Raw genomic sequence first — 23288 nt, 5'->3', positions numbered from 1 at the left:
TCAGTTCGTGTGAAGAGCCTTTTTTTTGGAGGATAAGAAGGGCAGCTCCATGCCAGCCAGGACCAGTGCAATCAGAGCAGAGGAAGAAGACTGATCTCTGTGCTCTCTTATCTCAAAGGTGTCTCTGCTGCATTCATGGGCATGCAAAACTGGACATCACTGGCTGTAGCTGTTGTAAGAACCAAATGTTCTCCCAGGGGGATGTAGACTAAAAGCACTTTTGGATGCAGAGCAAAGGGCTGAGAACCAATTAATTTTGTTTTCTTCCTCCAACCCATGTCAAGAAGACTAGATTGTAACTCTGAGTGTGAACACTAGCTACCAATTAATCATGAAGCAGTATTTTTTTCCCCAGTATAATTCCAGTTACTATAATTATTGTTACAGCTACCTCTATAAAATCTAACAAAGACTGAAACCCTGGAACTGTTCACACCTTGCATGGGAAAAACCTCACTTAACTGTAGCTGCTGGAAAAGAAGCTCCACTGAACTAGTCTCCCTGGCTCTCCCTTTCATCAATGTAGTCAGAAACAACTGTATACAAAGAGATCCTCAGACCATTTAAATAAGGATCCTGTTCTAGAGAAAGCTAGGTTCCTACATTGCCTCTAGGAGGGTGTCCTATTTCTGAAAGATGAAGTATGACATGCCTCATCTTCATTTCTTGCTGTGGCTTCATATTTCTTTAAAAACACCACTGATTTTCACTTTTCAACCTTTTCCACACTTAACTGTGTTTTCCCAAGGATTACCATATATTTAGCATTTATATTTTAAAATATATTTTCCTCCATTTTATGAATAGTTTGCATTTATACCACTTGCAAGGGCCGAAGTATTAGAGTAGAGCTTTTACAAGTCTTAATAAAAACCTAATCATGCTGATTGCCTGCTCTTGTAATATGACATATGACATAAGCATGCCTAGAACAAAGAATGTGATAAGTTCTGTTCTCTATTAAGTGCTGTGGAAATCTGCTTATACTAGTTTTAGTATAGTGCATCTCTTTGATGTCATCTGCTCAAGGCTGTGTGTAAGTCAAACAACCTTTACCTGCCCTGTGTAAATTTACAATGAGGTGTTTGAGTAGCAGCACTTAGCTGGTTTTTCCACCAAAATCTATTTGTAGCTCTTTTATGTGCAGTTTCTCCAGAGGCTGACTAAGCAGGGCCCATTACAGTGCCCACCTTGACATGTAGACCTCCACAACATCCCATCCTTAGCCACCCGAAGCCCCATCAGACAAGCTAGGATTGTGGGAAGCAAAGGTTTGGAAGGGACTTTAGGTCAATGTGGAGACATATCTGTTGCAAGTAAATGCCTGAGAACCATTTTCATAAGCAAATGGCTCCCAGGCCACTTTACAGAGGCACTGTTGTACATCCAGTACATCCATCTCCTGATGGCAGATCAGGGCTCTTGTGTCCACTCTTCAGTGAAACTGGTAATGGGCAATTGAATGAGAGAGAATTTTTCCTCTTCCCTCTAAAACATTTGTGGATAGTTAATCTTTGAAGAGTTTTAATCTCTCTTTCTTTCTACACAGTTAACCCAATATACATTTTTTTAAAAGTCTTTTCATTTCTCAGGTGATTTGTTTTTTGTATTTAAGCTTTCTAAATGAAAGGTATTTGAACAAAAACCCACCACAAAACCCTCCCAACAAAACAAACAACTCTTTTTAAAAAGTGTTATGGTAGTCTCAATTTTTACCAAGAACATTTAAAAATGAGGCAATTCATTGAAATTGACCCCTTCCCCTGAAAAAAACAAAAAAAAAATACTAAAAAATCAGCATTTTAGAATGGAAGATCTTTCACTGGAAACTTCCAAACCAACTCCATTATGTTATAGTTGTCTAGCTCATGCCTTCTCAGCATGATGTAAAAGCCATCAAGCAGAAGATATTTCCCTCCCTCATGTAAAATAGGTTTGTTGGGTTATTTCCATGCACAGAATGGGCAGTATACCAGTTAAAACAATTGAAAACTTTTGGTTTCTTTGTTTTTCATTTTAGCAAGACAGCATGACAAAATCTGAGATGTGATGTCCATAACTGAAATGCCTCATTTACACTTTCTATAGAGCACCCACTATTTTAATAACTAAGGCTCTGTTAACTGCATTCTTTTCTCATTCTTATCTGTTTGCTACTGGCAGGAAAGTTGAACCATAACCCCCTGTTCTAACACATTCAGTCATAAGAAGCATCTTAGCCCTTACCCAAAATCAGAGCCTGGATAGATATCCCAGAAGTATTGTAATTTGTGCCAAAGAATGTGACTTTTACAGTGGGATGTTCTTGCTCCTTTGGGCTACTGGCACTTCTTAGCCTCCCAATTGGCAAGGGGAGCTGATCTGTATCTTCTCTGCTGGAGGGATGCAACTGCTTTGACATGCTCCCTATTCTTTTTTAGGCTGGAGTTTTAGCAGGAGGAATTTTATGATGCCACGGAGCCATTGTGCCCGCACTACCAGAAAATAATTCGGTGCAGCTGTCAACAGTAATATTTTCATTTGGTAATATTGCTCCTGTGCCATATGGATCCAATCACCTCTGCTCAGCCCTGGTCCTGAGTGTTTTTCTACTGCAGGAAAAATCATAGTAGGGATTATGGTGGGAGTCAAGAAAAGCCTGTGGACTCTAAACATAAATTAATTTACTCAAGAGCTATTTGAGGCTCCTTTCCCCCTTCCCTCCTACACTGGTTCACATTTTTAAGCCTTTTTCAGGCTTTCAGAGTGATTTATTCAGCACCTCTAGTTAGCTGGTAATGAGAGAAAGAAACCTGGAGAGCTAGCTGAGACACTTCAGAGGCAGGAGAGGACAAAAGGGGAGGGAGGAAGGAGTAAAGGAGGGAAAGAGGGAAGAAGGGAAAGGATCAAGCAATTATTGAGGGAAAAGGGAAAGGGGTATGTTTGTCTCTCCATTTCTTTGATATCACTCTTGCTGGTTTTATTATTCTCCCTGGTTCTGTGGTTAGCAAGCTCCATTGAGAAGAAGGTGGCAAAGTTAATTTCCTAGTGCTGCCAAGTAGATTTCCATGTCTAGACGGTGTATACAATGATTGGCAAAAGGCCACAAACAGAGTTAATGGATTTACAAAATAGCAGCATTTTTCTATATTGATTTTCTCTGGGTGTTTCCACAACTCAGGGAGAAGTAGGTGGTTACACTTTAAAAGTTTTTCTGCTAAAAAAAGCCCCCAGAGAGAAGCATTTAACAAAGACAATTCTGGTCTGGGGATCCTTGTCTAAAGATGACTCTTCAGAGGGGAGAGAATGAATATTATTAGTAACTATATTAACTGTAAATATTACTTGAGTGACGTGGTTATATTCTTCTAAAGAAAAAGGTAACCTTGTTCACAGCCCGGTGGTGAAACTATCACTGAGTGAATAACATAAGCAGAGAGATGACCAGTTTGGCACCAGCTATGTCCCTTTTCCCCTGTGTGTGATTAACTCTGTCAACATTTTCAAAATATATGTGGTCAGTTAAGTAAGCCTAAACCTCCTCTGAGAAGACAGAAAGAGTTTAGCTTCAGCATTCTGAATTTACAGGTACCCTTATTGCAGGCTTTCTGTAATGTTAAGTGAAGTCAAATACATGTAGGAATAATAATAAAAAAATGCACACTGGAAAAAGCTTTTTTGGACTCTGCTTTCCAAAACATATAGAGTTGGGGATTAAGTCTTGGCTTGCCATGCTGTGTTTCAAATAGGATTGGCAGCTCCTCGTCTTTGGAAGTTAACTCTCATATTTGCAGAAACCTTTCCCATCTGTTAAAACTCTCACCATTGGCATCTTGAGGCCCCCCTAAAGCCATATGTTGGCAATTTAAGGATGGTATAGTGTGTGTGCAAGAGAATTATTTGGATATAGTGGTACACTGACAACTTGAGTTAGGCATATGGGCTGTAATGTGGCAGTGAGCATGGTGGGGTCTGAAACTGGTAATCTGCTTTTTGAAGGGATGAGATAAATCAGAAACAAGTAGCCTTTGTCTTAGGAAAACTGACTTCTGGTACCTTTCGGTGTTTATTGTGATCTTGATAAGTGTCTTTTGACAGTCAGGTTCTATCTGCAAAAGAGATTTATTGGTATTTTCCCACCTTACTGCCTATATGTAGAGTATATGTTTTGCTGAGTGCAAGGGAATTAAATACAGGGCAAGCAAAAAAATATAGTCAAACAAATAAATTGATCTGATTGTTTTGAGAAATAGGTGGAGGGAAAGGTGACTTTTCTGGCTTTCATTGTGGAAGGCTTATGGACAGCAAGGTGGTGAAATGGCTGAGGGTGGGCTTGGACTGAAGAAACAACAGAGCAAATGGCTGTGCTGGGAAGTCGTAGGCATAGAGGACAAAGATAGGTGCAAAGTCCGGAAAAGGTGGAAGCAGTGAAAATCCTCAAATATTAACAAAAGAAATATTCAGGAAGAAGTCTATATAGAGTACCTTATTAAAATTACTTTTTTCTATTCTGAAGCAGCTGGGCTGAAGCATCCTGATCCTGACAGAGCCGATACCTCCACTCTGCCCAAGATAATCACTTGTCAAATTGCTATACATGAAAAGCCAGATCTACACGGGCAAAGATGCAAAGATGGTCCCCAGTCACTGTGGTGTTCCCCAGTCACAAGGATGGTCAACCCTTTGCTGCATCTGAACCCTGACTTCTCCTGAAGTGAGGGTGATACAGTATCCAAAGACTCTAAGGAGCTGGCTGTACAAGCTGTTTTTTATTGTTACTCCCAGATGCTTTATAGACATCTCATGCAGCTTGGTTTGCATACACAAGGCAAAGGGAGCTTGAAATACATTTGGTTGTCAGTGGTGTCATCTCCCCCCATAGTCAACTAAATAAAAATTTATTTTGCTTTGATATAACAGGATGGCTACAGAAGAGTCTTACCTATTCCTTGTTAACGCTCAGATGACAAAAATATATGGAGGAATGTCTTACTGCAGGCCCTTGTCAGACTATCAAAGGGTCCTTATAACTAAAAAAGAAATAATCTGAAGGAAGCAGAGTCACTAGAGGAGGTGAATAGAGGGAGGCACAGAAATGCAGACAAGACAAGGATGAGTAAAATGGTACTCCAGACCTCTCTTGAACTTCACACTTGCCAAGAAGTCTGGGCAAAAGAATTTTTCTCTTTGTTACTAGAGTCTCACAGCCCTGTGGCTGCTGTATGGAAATTATCCACTCTGCTTACTATCCTGGTTTCATATTTCACAGGTAGTTCACTCAAGAAAAAAAAAATAAAATAAGCAGAGATACCACATACAAAACCATTTTTATTATTGTTATAATTTGCTGTTTAATGCAATGCTTTAACTAGGAATACTACTCAGCAGAAGTTCATACACATATATTACATGTAATTTTAGTTGTGTCTTCAAGATATTTGAAACACTCATCATCCCAGTCCTTTATGGGTTGCTTTGGTGAAACGCCTTCCTTCATCCCACATAACATTTAAAAGTTGCTGAATAACACAGACATTTTTCTTCCAAATGGAGCACAAAATTACATCCAAATTCCCAGCTGATATGACTTTATCAAATTTTCCTTTCACTGTATGAATGTGGTGTATAATATGTATATACCTATACAGCATATATAAATATATATCTATAATGTATATATAATAAAGTGGGTCAGCTTTACACAGCTAACCATAAATTTGTGCTTATCGTATTTATAGGAGATCAAATGAACGGCATCAAGAATTTGACCATTTGACTTATAAGATCCTCAGTTCCCACTTTTACCACATGATTTTGGATATCACATACATGCATTCCCTTCTTCATTACAGCAGTAGTTTCTTCTTTTGAAGAAAAGAATGCAGTGGATTTTTATATAAATGAGGAACAGTTTTTCCATACCATGAAGTTAAAAAGGTCTCAAGAAGAGATGAGGCTCTTCCTCATACATCGAGCTCGAAGAGTAATTGCACATTCATTGTAGATATATTTACAGAATAACTTTATCTGGATAATATTACACATGATGTATAATTTTTTTACACAGTCATGATATGGTGTTGGTCATGTTAAAACACACTAGCTAAAGATATTTACAAACTACTAGTCTCTAACTTACCAACCACCTCTGCAAAGTGGCACCAGAAGTAAGGTGTAAGATATAAGAAAGTCTGTTTATTGGCAACTGTGGCGATCTCACCAGTGTTTTTATTATTTATTATTCCTACCACTACTAACATGATGTGCTTCAGAGGAGGGCTGTCTTTGGGGTGGAGGTGCAGAGACAGAGCCTCTGGTGGGGGCAGAAATCTCCCCCACTCCCCACAGCCTACATGAGCTGGGGGAGCAGAAAAGCAAGCCAGCCATGCCTTGTCTGTGCCTTTCAAGTTAGGGCCTTTCAAGTTGTTCCCCTGTGCTTCCTTCAGTGCTGTCAGGTGAGTCAGTACAAATGTTAAACACTCAGAAAAATTCCCCCTTCCAAAGGCCACTGTTACATGGACTATGATCATACTGCCTCACATACCACTCACAGCTGCTTCTCCCACAGAGTCATCTCAAAGATGGGGGCATCTCAAAGAAAACAGCTTCTGTTCGCTTCTTGACAAGTATAGTAAAAAAAATAAAAGAAAATAAATTAGCAAAACCAAACCAAAATCAAACCAAACACAAAAAAACCCCAACAACCGTAAAAAGATAAAAAAGAGTAATTACCTAATGGCACTTTTCAGGTTATGCAGAGCTTTGGATAATGAAAGGACACCACAATTTTTTTCACTTTATTTAGTTAACACCAGAATGAAACGTAGAACAAATCTACCCAGTATCCTTAAACATGAGGTCTGGGAGGACTGATGGCCTTCTGTAACCCACTATTTCCAAAATGTAGCAAAAAAGGCCATACCCAAAGGAGGGAAATAAAAATTGAGGAGAAATAATGACATTGTGGTTGTGGTAAATAATTCATGTCCAAATAAGCCTTGCTATAATTAAATTTGTAGGCTGCAAGAAACAAAGAAATTCCTATCTCCTCCTTGCTCTGATCCAGTGGGGATGGCCAGGAGCAGCCAGGCCACCCTAAGGGTTTCTTTGCCAGTGTGTGGGGAGTTCTCACCACAGCCACACTCAATAAAGCTGTCTCCTCTTGCCAATGTGTGTTCCTCACATACAAAACAGAGTGCTGGTAGATACAGCACTTGCTTTTATCTCCTTCGTACTTTGTGGATGATAAAAAACTGATCTCCAGGGCTCATTTGAGCACCCCCATCCTCATGAGCATAAGGTAAAGTAAAAAAGAAAGAAAAAGTATTGTGATATATATAGATATATTAGTTGCCTTTGGACTACTGAATAGACTTCTAGTAAATCAAATGAAAATCTCAAACAAAAAAAAGTCTGATAGAAATTTTTCTCAGGTTCTGTGCACACAAAAGAACAGATTTCTCAACAATTTTTCTTTTTTTTTTTTTCTTTTTGTCACAGATGTTTTTAATACTCAGAAAAGTTTCCAGTTAGACTGACATATCTTCAGACTGTCATTCTCTCCTTGGAAAAGGAGAAGGTAGGGCTGGCCTGTGACAGGACAAGTCACTCCCCAGGAGTCCCCGATGTGACAGATCTTGCTGCAACAGGATTTCTGTCAAGGGGTTGGTTGAGCCTTTTGAGTTGTAGCCTGTTTCTGGAAATAATTAAGAGGGAGAAAAGGAGAAGGCAAGAAGTGATAGCTGAAGCTTTTTGTTGTTTAGTGTGGCTGTTTTTCTTCTCATGAGTCACCTGCAGTTTGCTCAATTTCTCTGTCAAACAAAAGTGCTTAGTGCAGCACATGATGCTGCTGTGCCACTGGAATCCTCTGGCTGGCCATGCCCAAGGTGAAGATGTGGCAGCACCATCAGAAGGGCCACCTGAGCCTTGGGATGACAGTCAGGGAAGCTGGAGGAGGTATCCAAGGAGAGCTGCTCTTCAAGACTGACATCTAGATCTCGTGGAACTACTACTCAGGAGGGAAGTGAAACCTGGTGAACGTGGTTTGGGACAAAAAGGAAAGACATGAAAGCTCAAGAGATGTTCAAAAGAAAAAAAATATTTTGTGACTCTGAAAGATTATCCCACTTTTTCTCTTACTGAGCCACAACCACCTGAAGAACAGAGAAGTTCCCAGTATCTTAAGGAAGGCTTTGCCTCCTCTCTGCCCTCAGGAGGGGATCGACAGTGTCATGAAGAAGTCGTGGCACTGCTACTTCCCACCAGCTGCCAATGAGCACAACACAGACAAAACCCCATGCCATATATTGAATGTTACATTCCATGGATTATTTTCAATGTATATAAACCATGTTGGGGTAAGTTTCTGTGTGCCTTTACATACACATGTAGGTATGTTACCTTATGTCATCTATCTTGACATCTGAATGATGATATACAATAGAAATACTTTTTAATTGGATGGGTACAAGATGAAAACACACAGGACTGAGTGTTCTGCAAGCCTTTTAAATATATTATAACACAAACATCTTGTCTTTTAGCATAAAAAGTTGGGGCAGTACTAGGGAAAAGTGCTAGAAAGCTTAAAGCTGAGGTTTGTTTTTTTGTTATTTTTTTCTTTTATTTTGTTTCATGAATGCTGCCTCATTTTTGGTTTTTGTTTGTTTGTTTTTTCTGCGTGGTATAGTGTCATCACACATGATGAAAAAGTATAATTTTAACCTATACGTTGTACTTCTTAACCTACAGAGGTGTACTTATCTGCTAAAGGAGTTCATAATTTATGAACAAGTGACAGCTTCAAAGGTCACAATAAAGAATTTGCACACTTTCTGGAAAACTGGATTTGAAAGAATAATTAAATAAGAGTACACAAACCATTATTTCCCCATTTGAGTATCTGTACTATTGGTACCCACAGCACCTGCTGAAAGAAAGAAGCAGGCGCATTTCTTTTATGACATTTTTGTAAAGAAGTAAGATTTAGAAAATGAGCAGATTTCATTTTATCCTTAGTTTTTATCTGGATTTTACTAACACTGTAAGAGAAAGAGTGATCTAGAAATGACCATGTAGGTCTTTCCTTTAGCCTGCCAAGATAAGTCTGGTGAATGTAGTTTTGAAAGACAAGCTGCAATCAGTTTTGTAAGACTTATCATTGACTTATTCTTCCTTACAAGCAGTAAGATAAAAATAGTGATAGTAAATATGACTCAAGGCAAGTGAGGGTTGCAAAATTAGATCCTCAGCTGCATGGAGACACTTAGCTATATTAGGATGAAACCACTAGGGGTATAAAATCAATGAATGCATATTAAGGAACATTAATCTTGAGTTTAATGTGGCCTTAATTTACTGCAGTTTAATCCTCCTCATTTACACTTTCTGCTAGGAACTCGTACTTTGAAACATGAAAATTGTCATATTGCCAAAGTGCTTTGACACTGTGTTCCAATAAGCTTGTCAAATGTAAAATTTAAGTCTGCAAGATTAATTTCCCTGTAATCTTGAAGGCTGCTATGTTGAAGTGCATATTGGGAGACTCTAATGTGGTACCTCAAAATAACAGAATGATTTGTGTCCTATTTGGTCAGTGGCTTTCACTCCTGAAGGCAGTGTCTCAGGACACTGTCTTTGCAGAGAGCTGCTTTTCTGGATAACAAAATCTATAGGTGTACCTTCACTACTGCTTGGAAGTCAGAGGTACTAAGAAAGAAGGAGGTAACCAGAATATCCATGTCACAGCCAACTGCTGTTTTTTGCAATTTGATACACTTTATCCTTCCCGCACAGTGCTCAGATGTGCTACAGTAAATATTAAATATTGAAATAGTAAATTTCTTTTCCAGAAAAAATCCAAATTTGAGCTGGTGTGGAGTAGCACATAATATCTGAACTTGACCCCTGCCAGTCCTCCATCTAGTCAGTATCTGGTTTTGTGTAATCACTGTTTTCCTAGGTGTTATACCTTGGCTTACTGTCAAAATATTGCTCCCAGATGGCACAAAAGGCAATGCAGCCAAAACCTTTTCCACAAAGTAAACATCTTGTCCAGGAAAGACCTCAGTTTAACACTAAGGGTTTAGGCAGAGCTTGATCCTCATGGGCATGTCAGTCCATCTTATTCTTTTCCTTAGTAAATGACTCTGAGTCATCTTCTGATTTGTCTGGAGTATGGTCATATAATATTAAGCAGTAATTCTGTGGAGGCTCAGCATGCCTCTTCATCTGTACAACCAACTTGAAAAGGATGTAACCTCAACTTTTCAAGTAATAACCTTGTTTCTATTCTTCAACTGAGACCCTCTGTTCGGCCACCATACTGGCTGACTGGCTGAGACCTTTTTATTTACAACTTGTCTTGATATTCAGTCTTAATGCCCTGGACAAGTCAGGTACGAAAAGGAAGAAAAAGTTGATGGAGATAAACCACAAATCCACAGGTGCACATTCTATGACAAAAAAAGTTAACAAAATTGTTTGAAAAGCTTTGGTTTACACAGATGCTGAAATACTCTTGGGATGTAGCAATCTGGAATAGACCACCATTTTTTTTATCTTGATGTGATGAAGGAATCACGGAACAAAACCTCCAAAAAGGGCACAAGTGGCAGACCTTGAATGATACACAGGTTAGGTAATGGTTACATGTTGAGCATAAGTACACTTTCAGAACATGATGCAGTTTTAGAAATGACAGTGTCATAAACAACATAGAATCACTTTCAGCATGATTTTCCTAACATTAAGGTTCTTACATGACAATGACAATAAAACTTTAGACAGCCTTGAGCTTTAGAACTTTCTACCATGATACATTCAGATTATGTAAAATCTTCCAGACTCCTTTGGCTCTTCCACAATAATTGTTAAAATTTCCTTCTTTTTTTCCTCTAGGTGAAAACATATTAAACAGACACCGAAAAAAAACAAAACCAAAACAAAACAGGGAGGGAGAGCAGGGGGGGAAAGAACAAGTATTTTACACAGAATGAAAAAAATCATAGACTCTAAAGCCCTTCTGCAGAGTAGTCTCAGAAAGCAAGGAACTGTGCCTCCAGTACATGTACTTGAATAAACCCTCAAATATTGTCATGTTCTTAGCATTTATTTTCAATAATTAAAAAAATGCTTCTAAGTGTAGTTCTCAAGGGTAGAGCTGATGCCCCGTATCAGTATTTCTACTAACATCCTGGATTGCACATTCCATAGAAGAGCATAAAGTGCTATGGCATTTATATTTTTTAATGCATTTTGGAACTTCTTCACCCTTCTCATTATTATTTTCATTATGATTTTTACCTTGTAGCTCCTATATTCTTGTAATTACACATAAGAAGGTGCTTAAAGGTCTTCTTAAAAGTGGCATTGCAGAGGGCATAACAAGCAGGGTTGATGGTGCTGTTGATATAACAGAGCCAGTAACCTATGGTCCATACAGTGCCAGGGATGCAGGATGTGCAGAAGCTGTTGATGAGCACCATCACGTTGTATGGGGTCCAGGTGATGATGAAGGCCAGCAGGATGGCCAAAATAGTCCTTGTCACTTTTTTCTCTCTAGAAGGAGGTGGTTTCTTTTTGGCTGGCTGCTTTGTCATCTTGACAATTTTCCGGGCTACGCTATTCTGTTTCTCTTCTCCGTTGGTGCCTACAATCTCCACGGTAGTGTTGGTGGGGGCAGAGGGGTCACCCTTTTGGGACTTGGTGACTATCCTGATGCATGTCAGCTTGGAGTTCTCCACTTTGAGATTGTCTTGGGAAGCAGAAGCTTGGCTGGCGTCTTTGGCAGCTTCATCCTCTTTGATGTTGGAAGCAACGACACTTACAGAGGTGGAGTCATTGGAGCTCTCCTTCTCCTCCCCTTGAACACAGTTCTCTGTCACAGTCTCTTCAGTGGTTTTTCCATTCTGAATTTTGCTGTGCTCCAATCCATCCCCACCGCTCGGGATGTTGTTGTTGTTTGGTTTCACTGTTTTACCTTGGACGAGGCTGGGGGAAACTGTGTCTTGGTTTTGGGCAGCTTCCTTTTTCCCTTTCTTTATCCGACTCCTACTGGCTCGGGAGATTTCCCAGTAAAGGACAGTCATGATGACAACAGGCAAGTAGAAGGCTGCGATGGCAGTGCCAAAAGTGACGGCAGGATTGGAAAAAAACTGGATGTAGCAATCCCCATCTGGGACAGTCCTTCCTCCCACGATGAACTGCCAGAAGAGAATTGCAGGGGCCCACAGGATGAAGGACAGCACCCACGCAGCCGCGATCATCATGCCTGCCATCTTTGTGGTCCTCTTTACGGGATAGGTCAGGGGCTTGGTGACACAAAAGTATCTGTCAAAGCTGATAATGAGGAGGTTCATTACAGAGGCGTTGCTGACTACGTAGTCAAGAGCCAGCCAGAGGTCACACACCACAGGCCCTAAGGGCCAGTAGCCTATCACAGTGTAGAGGGTATATAGGTTCATTGAGAAGATGCCGATGATCAAGTCAGCACAGGCCAAGCTGAAGAGGAAATAGTTGTTGACAGTCTGGAGATGCCTGTTGACTTTGATTGACACCATAACCAGGATGTTCCCAATTATGGTGACCAGACTGAGAGACCCTGCTACCAGGACGATGAAGACCACCTCGACAGTTTTATAGGGGCTCTCCAAAGCCACTGCATTTTTACTGGAAGAATTTATGTACGTTGAGTTATTCATTTCTGTCCTGCTAACAAGATACCCAACTGTCAATTAAACCTGCAGAGGAAAGAAAACAAAACAGATCATCATGAAATTAGTCCCTCTGCCTTTAGGAAATGGATCCCAGATAAACCACCTGGAAAGAATTTAAAGGTAGCAGATGTTTTCAGAAGGACCAGTCAGCTTTGGCTAAAGAAAAGGCCTTATAGCATATAATATCCCCTTATGTATAACCTCTCCCTCTATGTGACAAAAACACAGCATTTGAATCCAGGTACAGATTTTTAAGTTCTCAGATCAATTTTTCTCCCTGTCTTGTTTACGGAACTGTTACTGACTTCAAACTTTTGGAATCTGATCTGCATATTGTGTTCTTTCCTACCAACAAAACAGTTCCTTTTGCTCGTTTCAAAATCTATTAAAAATAAAAAAACTCCAGTCCTGATGTTATCTCATTAGTATAACATGAGGTGAAATACGATTTAGCAGGAGCCAGACCAGATGAAGGTGACTTTTGCTTCCATCTTTCCTTCATGTTCCACCTGGGAATGCTTCTGTGAGGTTTATGTAACAAGTTTGTGTCATGTCTCCCTATAATTTTCTTATCTGGCAGTTACATTTTTTTGTCAACATTTGCAAAGATTTTGACACTGCCTCAAACTCAGGTTATTAGCCTGCCAATAAACAAAAAAGGGTAGGTATATTTAAGTCCATAGAATCAGTAAAATCACCTCAACTGAACATCTGCTTGCCTAGCTAGATGTGTATAATTTTTATTTTTATTTTTCCCATTCTGGGAAGATTAAAGTTATTTTTTACATCCATTTGACTATGTGAACCTGGAAAAAAATGTGTTGTTTGGTTGGGGTTTTTTACAGGATGTTAAAAAACATCTTGATGCTTTCTTGCTTTCTTGCTTTTTTTTTTTTGTTGTTGCAAACCAGAATATTTTTATTCTGCATCACATATAGTAATGACAAAAGGTATGAAATGGATAGCAAGATAATGATAAAGAGAAAACCAGATAAAAATCAATTGTTTATACACGGCAACTCTTTCTGTACCCTGTATAGCCCACTGGCAGTACTCAATAAATAGTAATTAAACTACTAGAAATATACATTTGATAGAAGACCAAGAAAACAGCACATACTTGTGACTTCAGGACATGTACTTTCCTTTTGTGCATTCCCTGGAAGTCAACTGAATGTACTGGAACTGTACAGCCAGTACTGAGCCCCCAGTAGTTATGAGCTGTGCTCCAGGGATTATTGAGGCAGGAAGGACAGATGTGACACAGATGCTAGGTTGTTTCTAATTGGAGTATTCTCCTTTTTTCCCCAACCGTAAGGCATCATTTCTTTAAGGCAAAGCTTCTAGAAGTGGGGGTGGAATCAAAGGAAGGCAGAAAATTCTGCTAGGTTTGGCTTCTCTGTACATCAGGGACCAAGGAACCCTCCTCTGGTCCATGTGACTAACCTGCTGATGCACAGATATATACAATCCCATGTCACCAAAATGAAGCATTTTCCTTGTCATTTCAGCACTGAATACTTTCTTTCAGGTGCAAAAGAAAGATGATGATGCAAAATGTCAGCACAACAGCAGCAAGCCTTCTGACCTCTAAGAAAAATAAGCAAGTTTGTCTCTGTGGAAAAGTCAAAATGCTCTACCAGGGTGAAGATTTTCTCCCTGAGACAAGTTCTGTAATGTTGTAATTTATATTTAAAGGAATACAGCTGGCAGAAAGTGAGGCTTATGCATTTGCCTTTGCTTTTAAAAACAGCTCAGATTTGTTTGCCAATTCCATGGTGAAGTGAACACATGGATAAATAGAGGAACATAAGGATAGACTGACTTTTTTTTCCTACTATCTGTTCACAGACAGATCCCCAAAATTCTTAGAATCAAGTTCAAGAATAAATAACTGTGAGGAAGAACACTTTAATTAAATGTCTGCTTTATAAAGGAAGACTAGAATATAATGGAATTTATGCTATGTGTAAAATATAGACAGAAGAGTAGCCCAGGCATCTTTACTGAGCAGGACAGCAATTCACTGTGTGCTTCTCAGCCAAAGCCTTGAAACTGAGCATCCGGGTATCCAGTTAGATGTCTAAGCTATGAGGTATTTTTGGGACAAGAAAAGAGCTTCTCCCAAGCAGTTTTTTATGAACATTATTAACAGAATGCATTTCTGATGAAAATACAAAATAACTCATAGACATGTATTGATTTTGAGAAAAAATAATAATAATCTGAAAAGAGTTTGTGATTCAGGGCTCTGTAGCTACCTTTAGTCTGAGAGGGGGATCAAGAAGTCAAGAGACAGAGCATCTGAGCTGAGAGAACTGTGCTTTATGATAAGAAAAAAAGAACAGTTCTACAATTTCATTTTCACAAAACATTCAGAGTGGTTTCGTTGTTTTTTTTTCATTCCACTGAAGAACTAAAATTAATTTTAAAACTTTGAAATTTGTTCTGAAATCAAACTACCACCTCTCAGCTAACTTTACTTTTAAGGGTTTTTAGCTGAATTTTTTGCTTATTTCCAGGGAAATTCAGTGTAAATTCTCCTGATTTTATTGTCTGAGATGCAAGTAGCTGGATGAAAGCTACAGGATAATTTAACTTGTTAGGAATAGGATTTGACTGTGTTCTTTTGAAGCAAAGCAGAGGAGTCCCTTTCCCACTTATCTCTCTTTAGACAAAACTTTTCTGCCACAAGAAGTCTGGTAGTTCTGGAATGCAAAGTACAGGGATAGTTAAGGTTTTTTGGATATAGAGAAATATATCCGCTAGCATTTACTCCAGTAAAACCTTCCTTTGCTTGCATGAATATGACTGTGAACCATTTTTTGCTGTGTGTGCTCAGTAGGGCTGGAGAAACATTTGTTTTCAGCTGACATCTTATTGTTGCTGAGAGTTCTGCCACTGTAGGAGCAGAGACAGGGGTATGCACACTTCCTAATCCAAGACCCCCTGCAATCTGCTGGATTCTTTCCTATTGGCTCTAGTAGGGTTTGAATCAGGCCCATGGAGAGGTTTCTGTTTCTTATTGTGGTCACTTGTTCCCTTGGTACAGGGCTGCCTGTGGACTGCTTTTGTTTTTGTCATGCCATGGAGCCCATCTCTGCCTCCTGCTGCGGGGGCAGTTGTTATGGGAACAGATGTTATTCATCAGGCAGACCTACGGGGCAGAGATATTTTAAGGTAATATGACCTCCTGTTATGAGAAGTACCAGATCTTATTCTTCAACAAACAGAGCTCTCCTCTTCAAGCCCTTGGGTGTTTGTGTGAGTTGCATAATATGGCACTGATTCCCGTGGCCTACCATGATTTATCCTTTTGTGCTAAGTGGGTTCTTGCTAAATAAAGAATAGCCAGAAAAGGCAAGAAACTTCTCTTTTCACCTGAAAACCAACCAAGTTCATTTTATGGAATAAATTAAATATATGTATGACTTTATGGAATGGAAACACCATGATCCCTGCATGGAAAATGTCCAAAGCCAAGAAATCCACATATAAAAAGATTCATTGTTTGATATTTGATATATACTTGGGAAACATTTCCAGTGCAGTAGTATTTCCCTTCGCTGAAAGCCATTCCTTTCCTTTTTTATTGACTAGACAAGGATATGGGGCAGAGCTGGGAGATTCAGTGGGCTACCTGGTATGTGCACTTTTGGACTGGTGTGATGCCAAGTTTTTTTGCAATGATCAGTAGACAGGCAGAAGCAGGGTACAGGTGGGTTGACCTGGATCCCCAGTACCACTCACAAGGAGAAACAGTGCAGGCTGGCACAGGCTGGAGTAAACCTTCAAAGAGCCTGCTGGCAGCCACAGTCTGTTTCATTTTAGCATTTCATTTAGGTTAGATATTAGGAAAAAAGTCTTTACAGAGAGGGTGATCAGACATTGGAATGGGCTGCCCAGGGAGGTGGTGGATTCTCCATCCCTGGATGTTTCTAAAAAGAGACTGGATGTGGCACTCAGTGCCATGGTCTTGTAACCTACAAGTGGTAGTGGATTAAGGGTTGGACTTGATGATCTCTGAGGTCCTTTCCAACCCAGCTGATTCTGTGATTCTGTGGTTTTACTTCATTTACCTCCCTAGCACTCACTGGGAACAACAGAACAGAGGTCTGATGAGTGAAGTCTCTAAACTGATTCATTGTAGAAGGGAATTACAATGAGTGTAAGGAAACACATGATGCCATTGAGGGTATTCACCCCCTTTAATTTCAGGACTTGAGGAGGAGGCCTGGAAAAATTGGAGGACAAGGAGAAGGGACAAGGGATGCATCTCCCCCTTAGGATTATGATCCTTATGTATTACATATTGCTGACCGTGCTTTCCACTTGCCCTGGCAGTATCCCATCACTTTGGTGCAAATGAATCATGTAGCAATCATTATAATTTTAGATTTAGAATATATCTCAAACAATCTGTGACAAAACAGGCTATGGAAATGCTGTATATATTGAAAAATGGCTGGTATGCCATGCCTGTCAAAGATGGTTAGACAAATCCTTCCTCTGTATTGTGTATATTGCCAAGTTAAATATGGTAAGGATTTAAAAGTTTCTTTGAATCCTCTGAGGCCACATAAAGGTCAAAACATGAAAAAGGAAACAAATGATCAGTACCTGAAAGTTATATTTGTGATTTAAATGAGATTATCCAGGCACTTATGTGTGTTGCTACTCTGAGTACTTTTCAGCATTCAACTCTCAAACAAAAGTAAAAGGTATTTTTAAATTCTCTTTTATCCAGTTCCTCTCTAGTCCAAACCTATGTAAAGTGGATTTGAATTTTTCTGCAGCAATAATAAATTCTGGGGTTTTTTTCCTGAACTGATTTTGATCTTGAAATACACTAGTTTTGATTCTAAATTCCTTCCTGGCATCATTTAAAGCCACAGGGTGAAAAAACAGAAGAGAAACAAAACCCCTAAGCCTGTGATAAATATACTAGGCACATTAGTCAGAATTTATTACAGACTTATGGAGAGATTATAGATCTGATCTGAGCTTTTGTTAAAAAATACATTCCAGAAAATTCCCAAATGTCAGAAGACTAAAATCTCACCACATGGGACACCTTCCATTTAAAACTAGAAATATCTTTGCAAAGTGTTATTGCCTTGGTGTGGTCCATTCTTCTTATTTGGACCCACTTCTGTTCTTCTCAATCAACACATTTCCTACAGAAAAAGATATTATGTGGGCCTGTTTGGATCTACTGTTGAGAAGGGTACCAAAGGGCAAAGTAAATATCTGCACATATCTCGAAAGAATGAGTAGATTATAGTTGTAGAGCATTAACAAAAGCAAACTAACACTGTAACACTAACAGCACTAGAAATAAATTAAAATTAAAAATAAAAATACTTCTCCCAAAGCAGCAGGGAACTGTACATGAGTAGGTGGCAGTGCTGGCATCAACATCACTTCCTCAGTGCTATTGTCTGGGTCTGAGGATTTTTATAGCTATTAACTACATCTTGCTCAGTGCTGTCCTCATAAGCTAAAACTGGTAAATGCAGTGCCATGAGTCCAGAAAGTTTGTATTTAAAATCACACAAGGAAAAGTGGAGGCAATATTGAAAAAAAAAAAAAAAATACAGTAATCATTCTTGTTTCAGGGAATAACAAAAAAAAAAAGAGCAGTTTTTCCTCAAAGGTCTGGATAATTATGTATTTCTACTGTGTTGGTATTGTTGTTGTTACCATCACTATTGTTATGCTGATAGTCACCCACTGGGAATAGGGCACTTAATTTATTATCTTTCAGTAAGTATAGCTTTGGCTGCAGATATGTCTTTGTTTTTCAGGACCTGTGTAATCAAGAGAAAAATTGCATTGTGTCTTTGGGCAACTGACAACATTACAAGCTAAACTCTGCATCTTAATGCATTGGGCAAACCTGAAAAATATGCTTAATAGCCTTGGTTTTATCTAACAGTTTTTATCCACAAAAAAAGGATTTCTGCCTCCTGGACTACAGGAAATACTTTCACTTCTGTGTCTCCTTATTTATGTTAGGATTGTAGGTATATGTAACCCTTGGTCCCAAATCAGTGAGCATATAATCAAGTCTCCTGGTGAAGTTATGGCAAGGGTTTGCTCTGTGCTTTGGTGGAACCATATGATATAGTTACCTGTGTGGTAAATCATAGAAACTTTTGGGTTGGAAAAGAGCTTTAAGATCATCCAGTCCAACTGAAAATCTAACACTGACAGATCCAACACTAAAACGTGTCCCTTAGCACCATATTTACATGTCTTTTAAATACTTCCAGGGATGGTGGCTTGATCACTTCTCTGGGAAGCCTATTCCAGTGCCTGACAACCCTTTTGGTGAAGAATTTTTTTCCTAATATCCAATCTAAACCTGTCTTGGCAAAACCTGAGACTGTTTTCTCTTTTTCTATTGCTTGTTTCTTGGGAGAAGATGTGACCGAATACAATAGTCCATATCTTTCCCTCTGAGTACCATGTGCAATACTGAAGCCCTTGTCAGAGTTTCTTATGCTCTGGAAGAAATTTACAGAATGGCTCTTGAAAAGACAGAGAGTTTCACCACTACATTTCAGGACAAATAAATAGCTCGGGACACTTTAGCTGTGGAAAGCTAGAACACAATAACGCTTTTTCTTTTTTCGGGTAAGCTGTGTACTATGCATGGGGTCTGGAGATCTAGTTAATAACACCAAAAGAATTTTATAAGCCAGAAATCAGAGATCAAAGGAATCGTTGGCCTAAGGAGTATGAAAGGCAAAATGGAGCTTCTATTAAAGGATCCCACAGTTCTCTCTGGAGAGTTGAGTTAAATGGATAGGATCTCCATCTAGAGGCACAGAAAGGCAGCTACCACATGAAGCAGTCATTTCCAGCAGTAGGATTGCTTCAATATGTGTTGAAAATGTTGATACTTACTTATTTCTCAGATGAGAGCGCCCCACATTTTATTATATTGTAAAATTGGTGATAATTAAGCAGCAGAGGTGTAATTTAATGAAATTCTGAAACCATCACATATAGTTAGTTATTCTTGTAACAAATAGTCTGAATAGTCAGTTATAATTAGACTGAAACAGGCACATGCTCAGGCCTGAGCTTATCCACTGCAAACTGTACTATTTAGTCATCACTTTGGGCATGATCCACCTCCAAGTGCTGTTTCAGAGTAGGTTGTAAATGGGTCAGAATGGTTGGTGTAATCAAAAGACAACAAAACTAAGGACTAGCTTATGCAACACACATATTTAATCCATGGGCTCATGTTGATTTCCACTTGCAAAAGTCATAGGCTAGCTAGAAAAGGGAGATCAAAGGGACAGGTTTCAGTAAGTCACTTCCCTTTTCCTCCTGGTGTGTACCACTGTTTCTGGAAGTTAACTGAAGCTCCTCACATCAGTCAACCCCAACAAGACAAATCTTATCTGATTATAAATATCTTCTTCAAGCACTGTAGACAAAATATGAAAACTCAGACTAAATTTTATACCTATCCTCAGCCATGGAAAAGTTTCCCACAGTACAAGAGTTATTTAGCTCTGTCATGTCTGAAGATCATTAGATTCCAGAATAAAAAATCTAACAGAGTAGTGTCCTGATAGGTGAGTATCTGCATCCCAGCATGAATTGGAGGCACTGTACTTTGTTATCCTCATGCCAGCTACCATGCCTGTGCTATTTAAATGAAAAACCTTCTGAGAGTTACTCAAAGTCCCTGGGTGACAAGTAGGAAAGCTACTGAGAGAGGAGGGGGTTCAGAAGAATGACTGAAACCAGCTGACAATTTTTTTCTGGATACCTGGAGCTAATGCATAACAGGAATACATCTCCTATTTAGAACATGTGCAGGCAGATGTAATGTAAAACAAAAAACTAAATTAATAAAAACAAAAAAACACATTCTCTTTATGGGTTTTGCTGATTTAAATGTGGTTTTTTTAATTGTTTTGTTTGGGTTTTGTGCCGAAGTCTGAAGGAACACTGATGGTGAATACTATAACACAGTACAGGATGGTCTCTCAAAAATTAACCTGCCAGTGAGCCCAGAAAAGTTGCTGTGATATTTCAGTGAATCTCTGCAAATCCTCCAAGCCATGCAATTCCTTTTGGGACCCTGAATAAGCCCATGGAGACTCTTGCTGTTCCTCAGAGATTTTGCAGCCTTCAGTAGAGTCTCTGACAGGTATATTAACATCCTGAGGGCCCAAGTGGAATTTAATTGAAGTTAAATAAATCTTTCTTTTTCCCTTGATTGCAAATATAAGTACATAGTTTTTACTAGTGATTTCCTTATTCATTTACTTATGATCTATCAGACTAATTTGTGATACCTTGAACCTGATCCTTGAACCTGCTTTGGAAAGTACCCACTTTCTTTACTCAGCAATTGCTTTTAAAATTCTTGTTAAGTCCATCATGGTCACTCCTACATTAAGTTCTCAAGAACTGAAAACGTAGCACATTGTGCTATTTGTCCATTAATCTTGGGGATGTTAATACATCTTCCATCTTACTTAACAGCTTACCTAAGATGTAGATGAGAAGCACAGAGAAGAAAGCTGACTCAGATATAAAGGCAGTTGGCTCAAATTCTTTGCAAGAATTTAAGCATACATTGACCATAAATCCAAGCTTGTTTCTGAGAGGTAAGCTGAATCTTTTTTTATTGCCTGTATTTCTGAAGACCACAGTTGAGGCAGTGATAGAGAAATAGTGAAAGAACTTATCTACTTCTTTATCTTACCAGAAAAGAGTGGTACATAAATTCCCAAATCAGCATTCATATTTCCTAGTCCATTCTGCAGTCTGAGAGAAGTTTGTGAAAGATGGAAAGATGCAAACAACACTTAACAAAATGTTTGTAAAATGTTTGAAAATTTCAAATGAAGTGTTTGCTATAGCTAATCATAAACGTGTTGGTCTCAGCTACGAATGTTTACTGTGAGCCTGCATGATCATCTCCCTTTATGGACAAAGAACCTCAAAGATTTCATATTCCTTACCAAAGGAAGGAAAGATATATTTAGCAGGTTTTTTCTGCAGCATTTCTGTTCACAGCTATTACATTATTATAGGCTCTCTAAGACTTTGACTGTGTTATGTTTCACTGAATGACTGCCACCTACTTTAATTATATAGACTGTAGTTGCAGACTAATTGCACTTTTTACTCCACTACGTGTTTAAGAAATCCATGGCTAATTCTGACTGTGATGCATGGCTCCAGATATTGGTCTCAGCATGCTGTGTTTACATTTAGCAAGGTAAAATACCTTAGCTCTGCATATGAATAATTCATCGTGACATTAAGATAAGCCCCTGTCTTATGTTAAACAATAATGTCATGTTTAAAAAGGTTAACTTAATAACAGGAAAGTGGGCACTTGTTTCTGACCACATACCTTCTGTTAAAAATATATTCAGCATCATTGGACCAGGAAGACTAAAATGCATAAGCAAATATTCTCAAGCTCTCTCTTTGTTTTGATTTTTAAAGAGACCTTACAAACATTGTTCACATCAAACTTTGATTGTCTCTTGTGTTTTTGCAAAAAGAAAATGATGGGAACAATGAAAATGAAAAGTTTCAGAAGTGGTAAATGGGATTATTTGAAACCAAATCTATTATAAGGTTTATGGCCATTGACTAACAAAGGATAGCAAAGAGCAGGCAGTTTTGGTATACCTAAATCTGCCCTGTGGGGCATGAAAAAGCTACACAGAATATTGTCACTAAGTGCTCAGTTTCTCCCTCATAGGATGCAGTTTAACACTAAGTTCTCACTTCCTTTACACCAGTGTGTGGAGAAAATTCTGTTACCCCACATGAGGTTTTCTGAACAGATCTTGTCACTCAAGCACTTAAGACTATGAGATAAGGAGATTCCACAGGGTAATGTTGATGAGTATACTTGATGTACCTTGCACATTTCATTCCAAGTCAAAGATGAGTTTAAAAACCAAACAAAAACCAAAGTAAATTCCCCCCCCCCCCCCCCCCCCCCCCAAAAAAAAAAAAAAGCTAAAGAAGGAAGACTTTTGAGACAAAAAGGCAGAATTTGAAATTCAGGCTTCTAGAGACAATGCCATTATATTTTACTGCATGGGAACTTTTTTCACATCATGGAAGAAGCACCACTAATAGTCAGCAAGACTGTTGCTAGAATGACTTCATTTGCATTAATTCAGTTGCTCTCCTGTTTTTTTTTCTCCTGGTATTAAGAATCTCAAACTGTTTTTATTAATATCCTGTAATTCTGTAATTGTGCTGCAGATTACTCTCTCTTCTTCTGGCATGCTTATGTTATTGCCTGCAAGTCTGCCATTTCTGCTTCCTCATCTCAAACCACCTTTCATCTTTCATCTACATGCTCCAGTTCTTTCAATTTTAATTCCATCTTTACTTAACAACTCTTTAAATTGGACCTTGATGGTAAAGCAAACTTATGAGAAGTGAAACACTATCTAGATAGAAATGCTATCTAGTCATGTACCTAAAGAATAATCTTCTCCATCAAACTGCTGAGTCCTTGGGGTGTCATGTCTGAGATTAAATCCCTCCCACTGTGCCACGCAACAGCATCAGAATCACTCAGCAGTG

At 38.9% G+C, this 23288-nt stretch overlaps 1 protein-coding gene across 2 annotated transcripts in view; it reads right to left on the bottom strand.

The window, feature by feature from the left end:
• Nucleotides 1–5287: 5287 nt before the first annotated feature.
• CHRM2 (cholinergic receptor muscarinic 2) overlaps nt 5288–23288 on the bottom strand; it is a 32082-nt gene continuing 14081 nt past the window's right edge. For both annotated transcript variants that reach the window (XM_071727030.1, XM_071727021.1), the window contains exon 2: nt 5288–12719. In XM_071727030.1, the coding sequence (XP_071583131.1) occupies nt 11280–12680 (1401 nt within the window). In that variant the 5' untranslated portion in view covers nt 12681–12719 and the 3' untranslated portion in view covers nt 5288–11279. The remainder of the gene's footprint in view (nt 12720–23288) is intronic.

Source organism: Heliangelus exortis, chromosome 1, assembly GCF_036169615.1.
Source record: "Heliangelus exortis chromosome 1, bHelExo1.hap1, whole genome shotgun sequence".
NCBI classification, from domain to species: Eukaryota; Metazoa; Chordata; class Aves; order Apodiformes; family Trochilidae; genus Heliangelus; species Heliangelus exortis.
The sequence above is the reverse complement of the archived record's forward strand: the minus strand, read 5'-3'. Positions and strand labels throughout refer to the sequence as shown.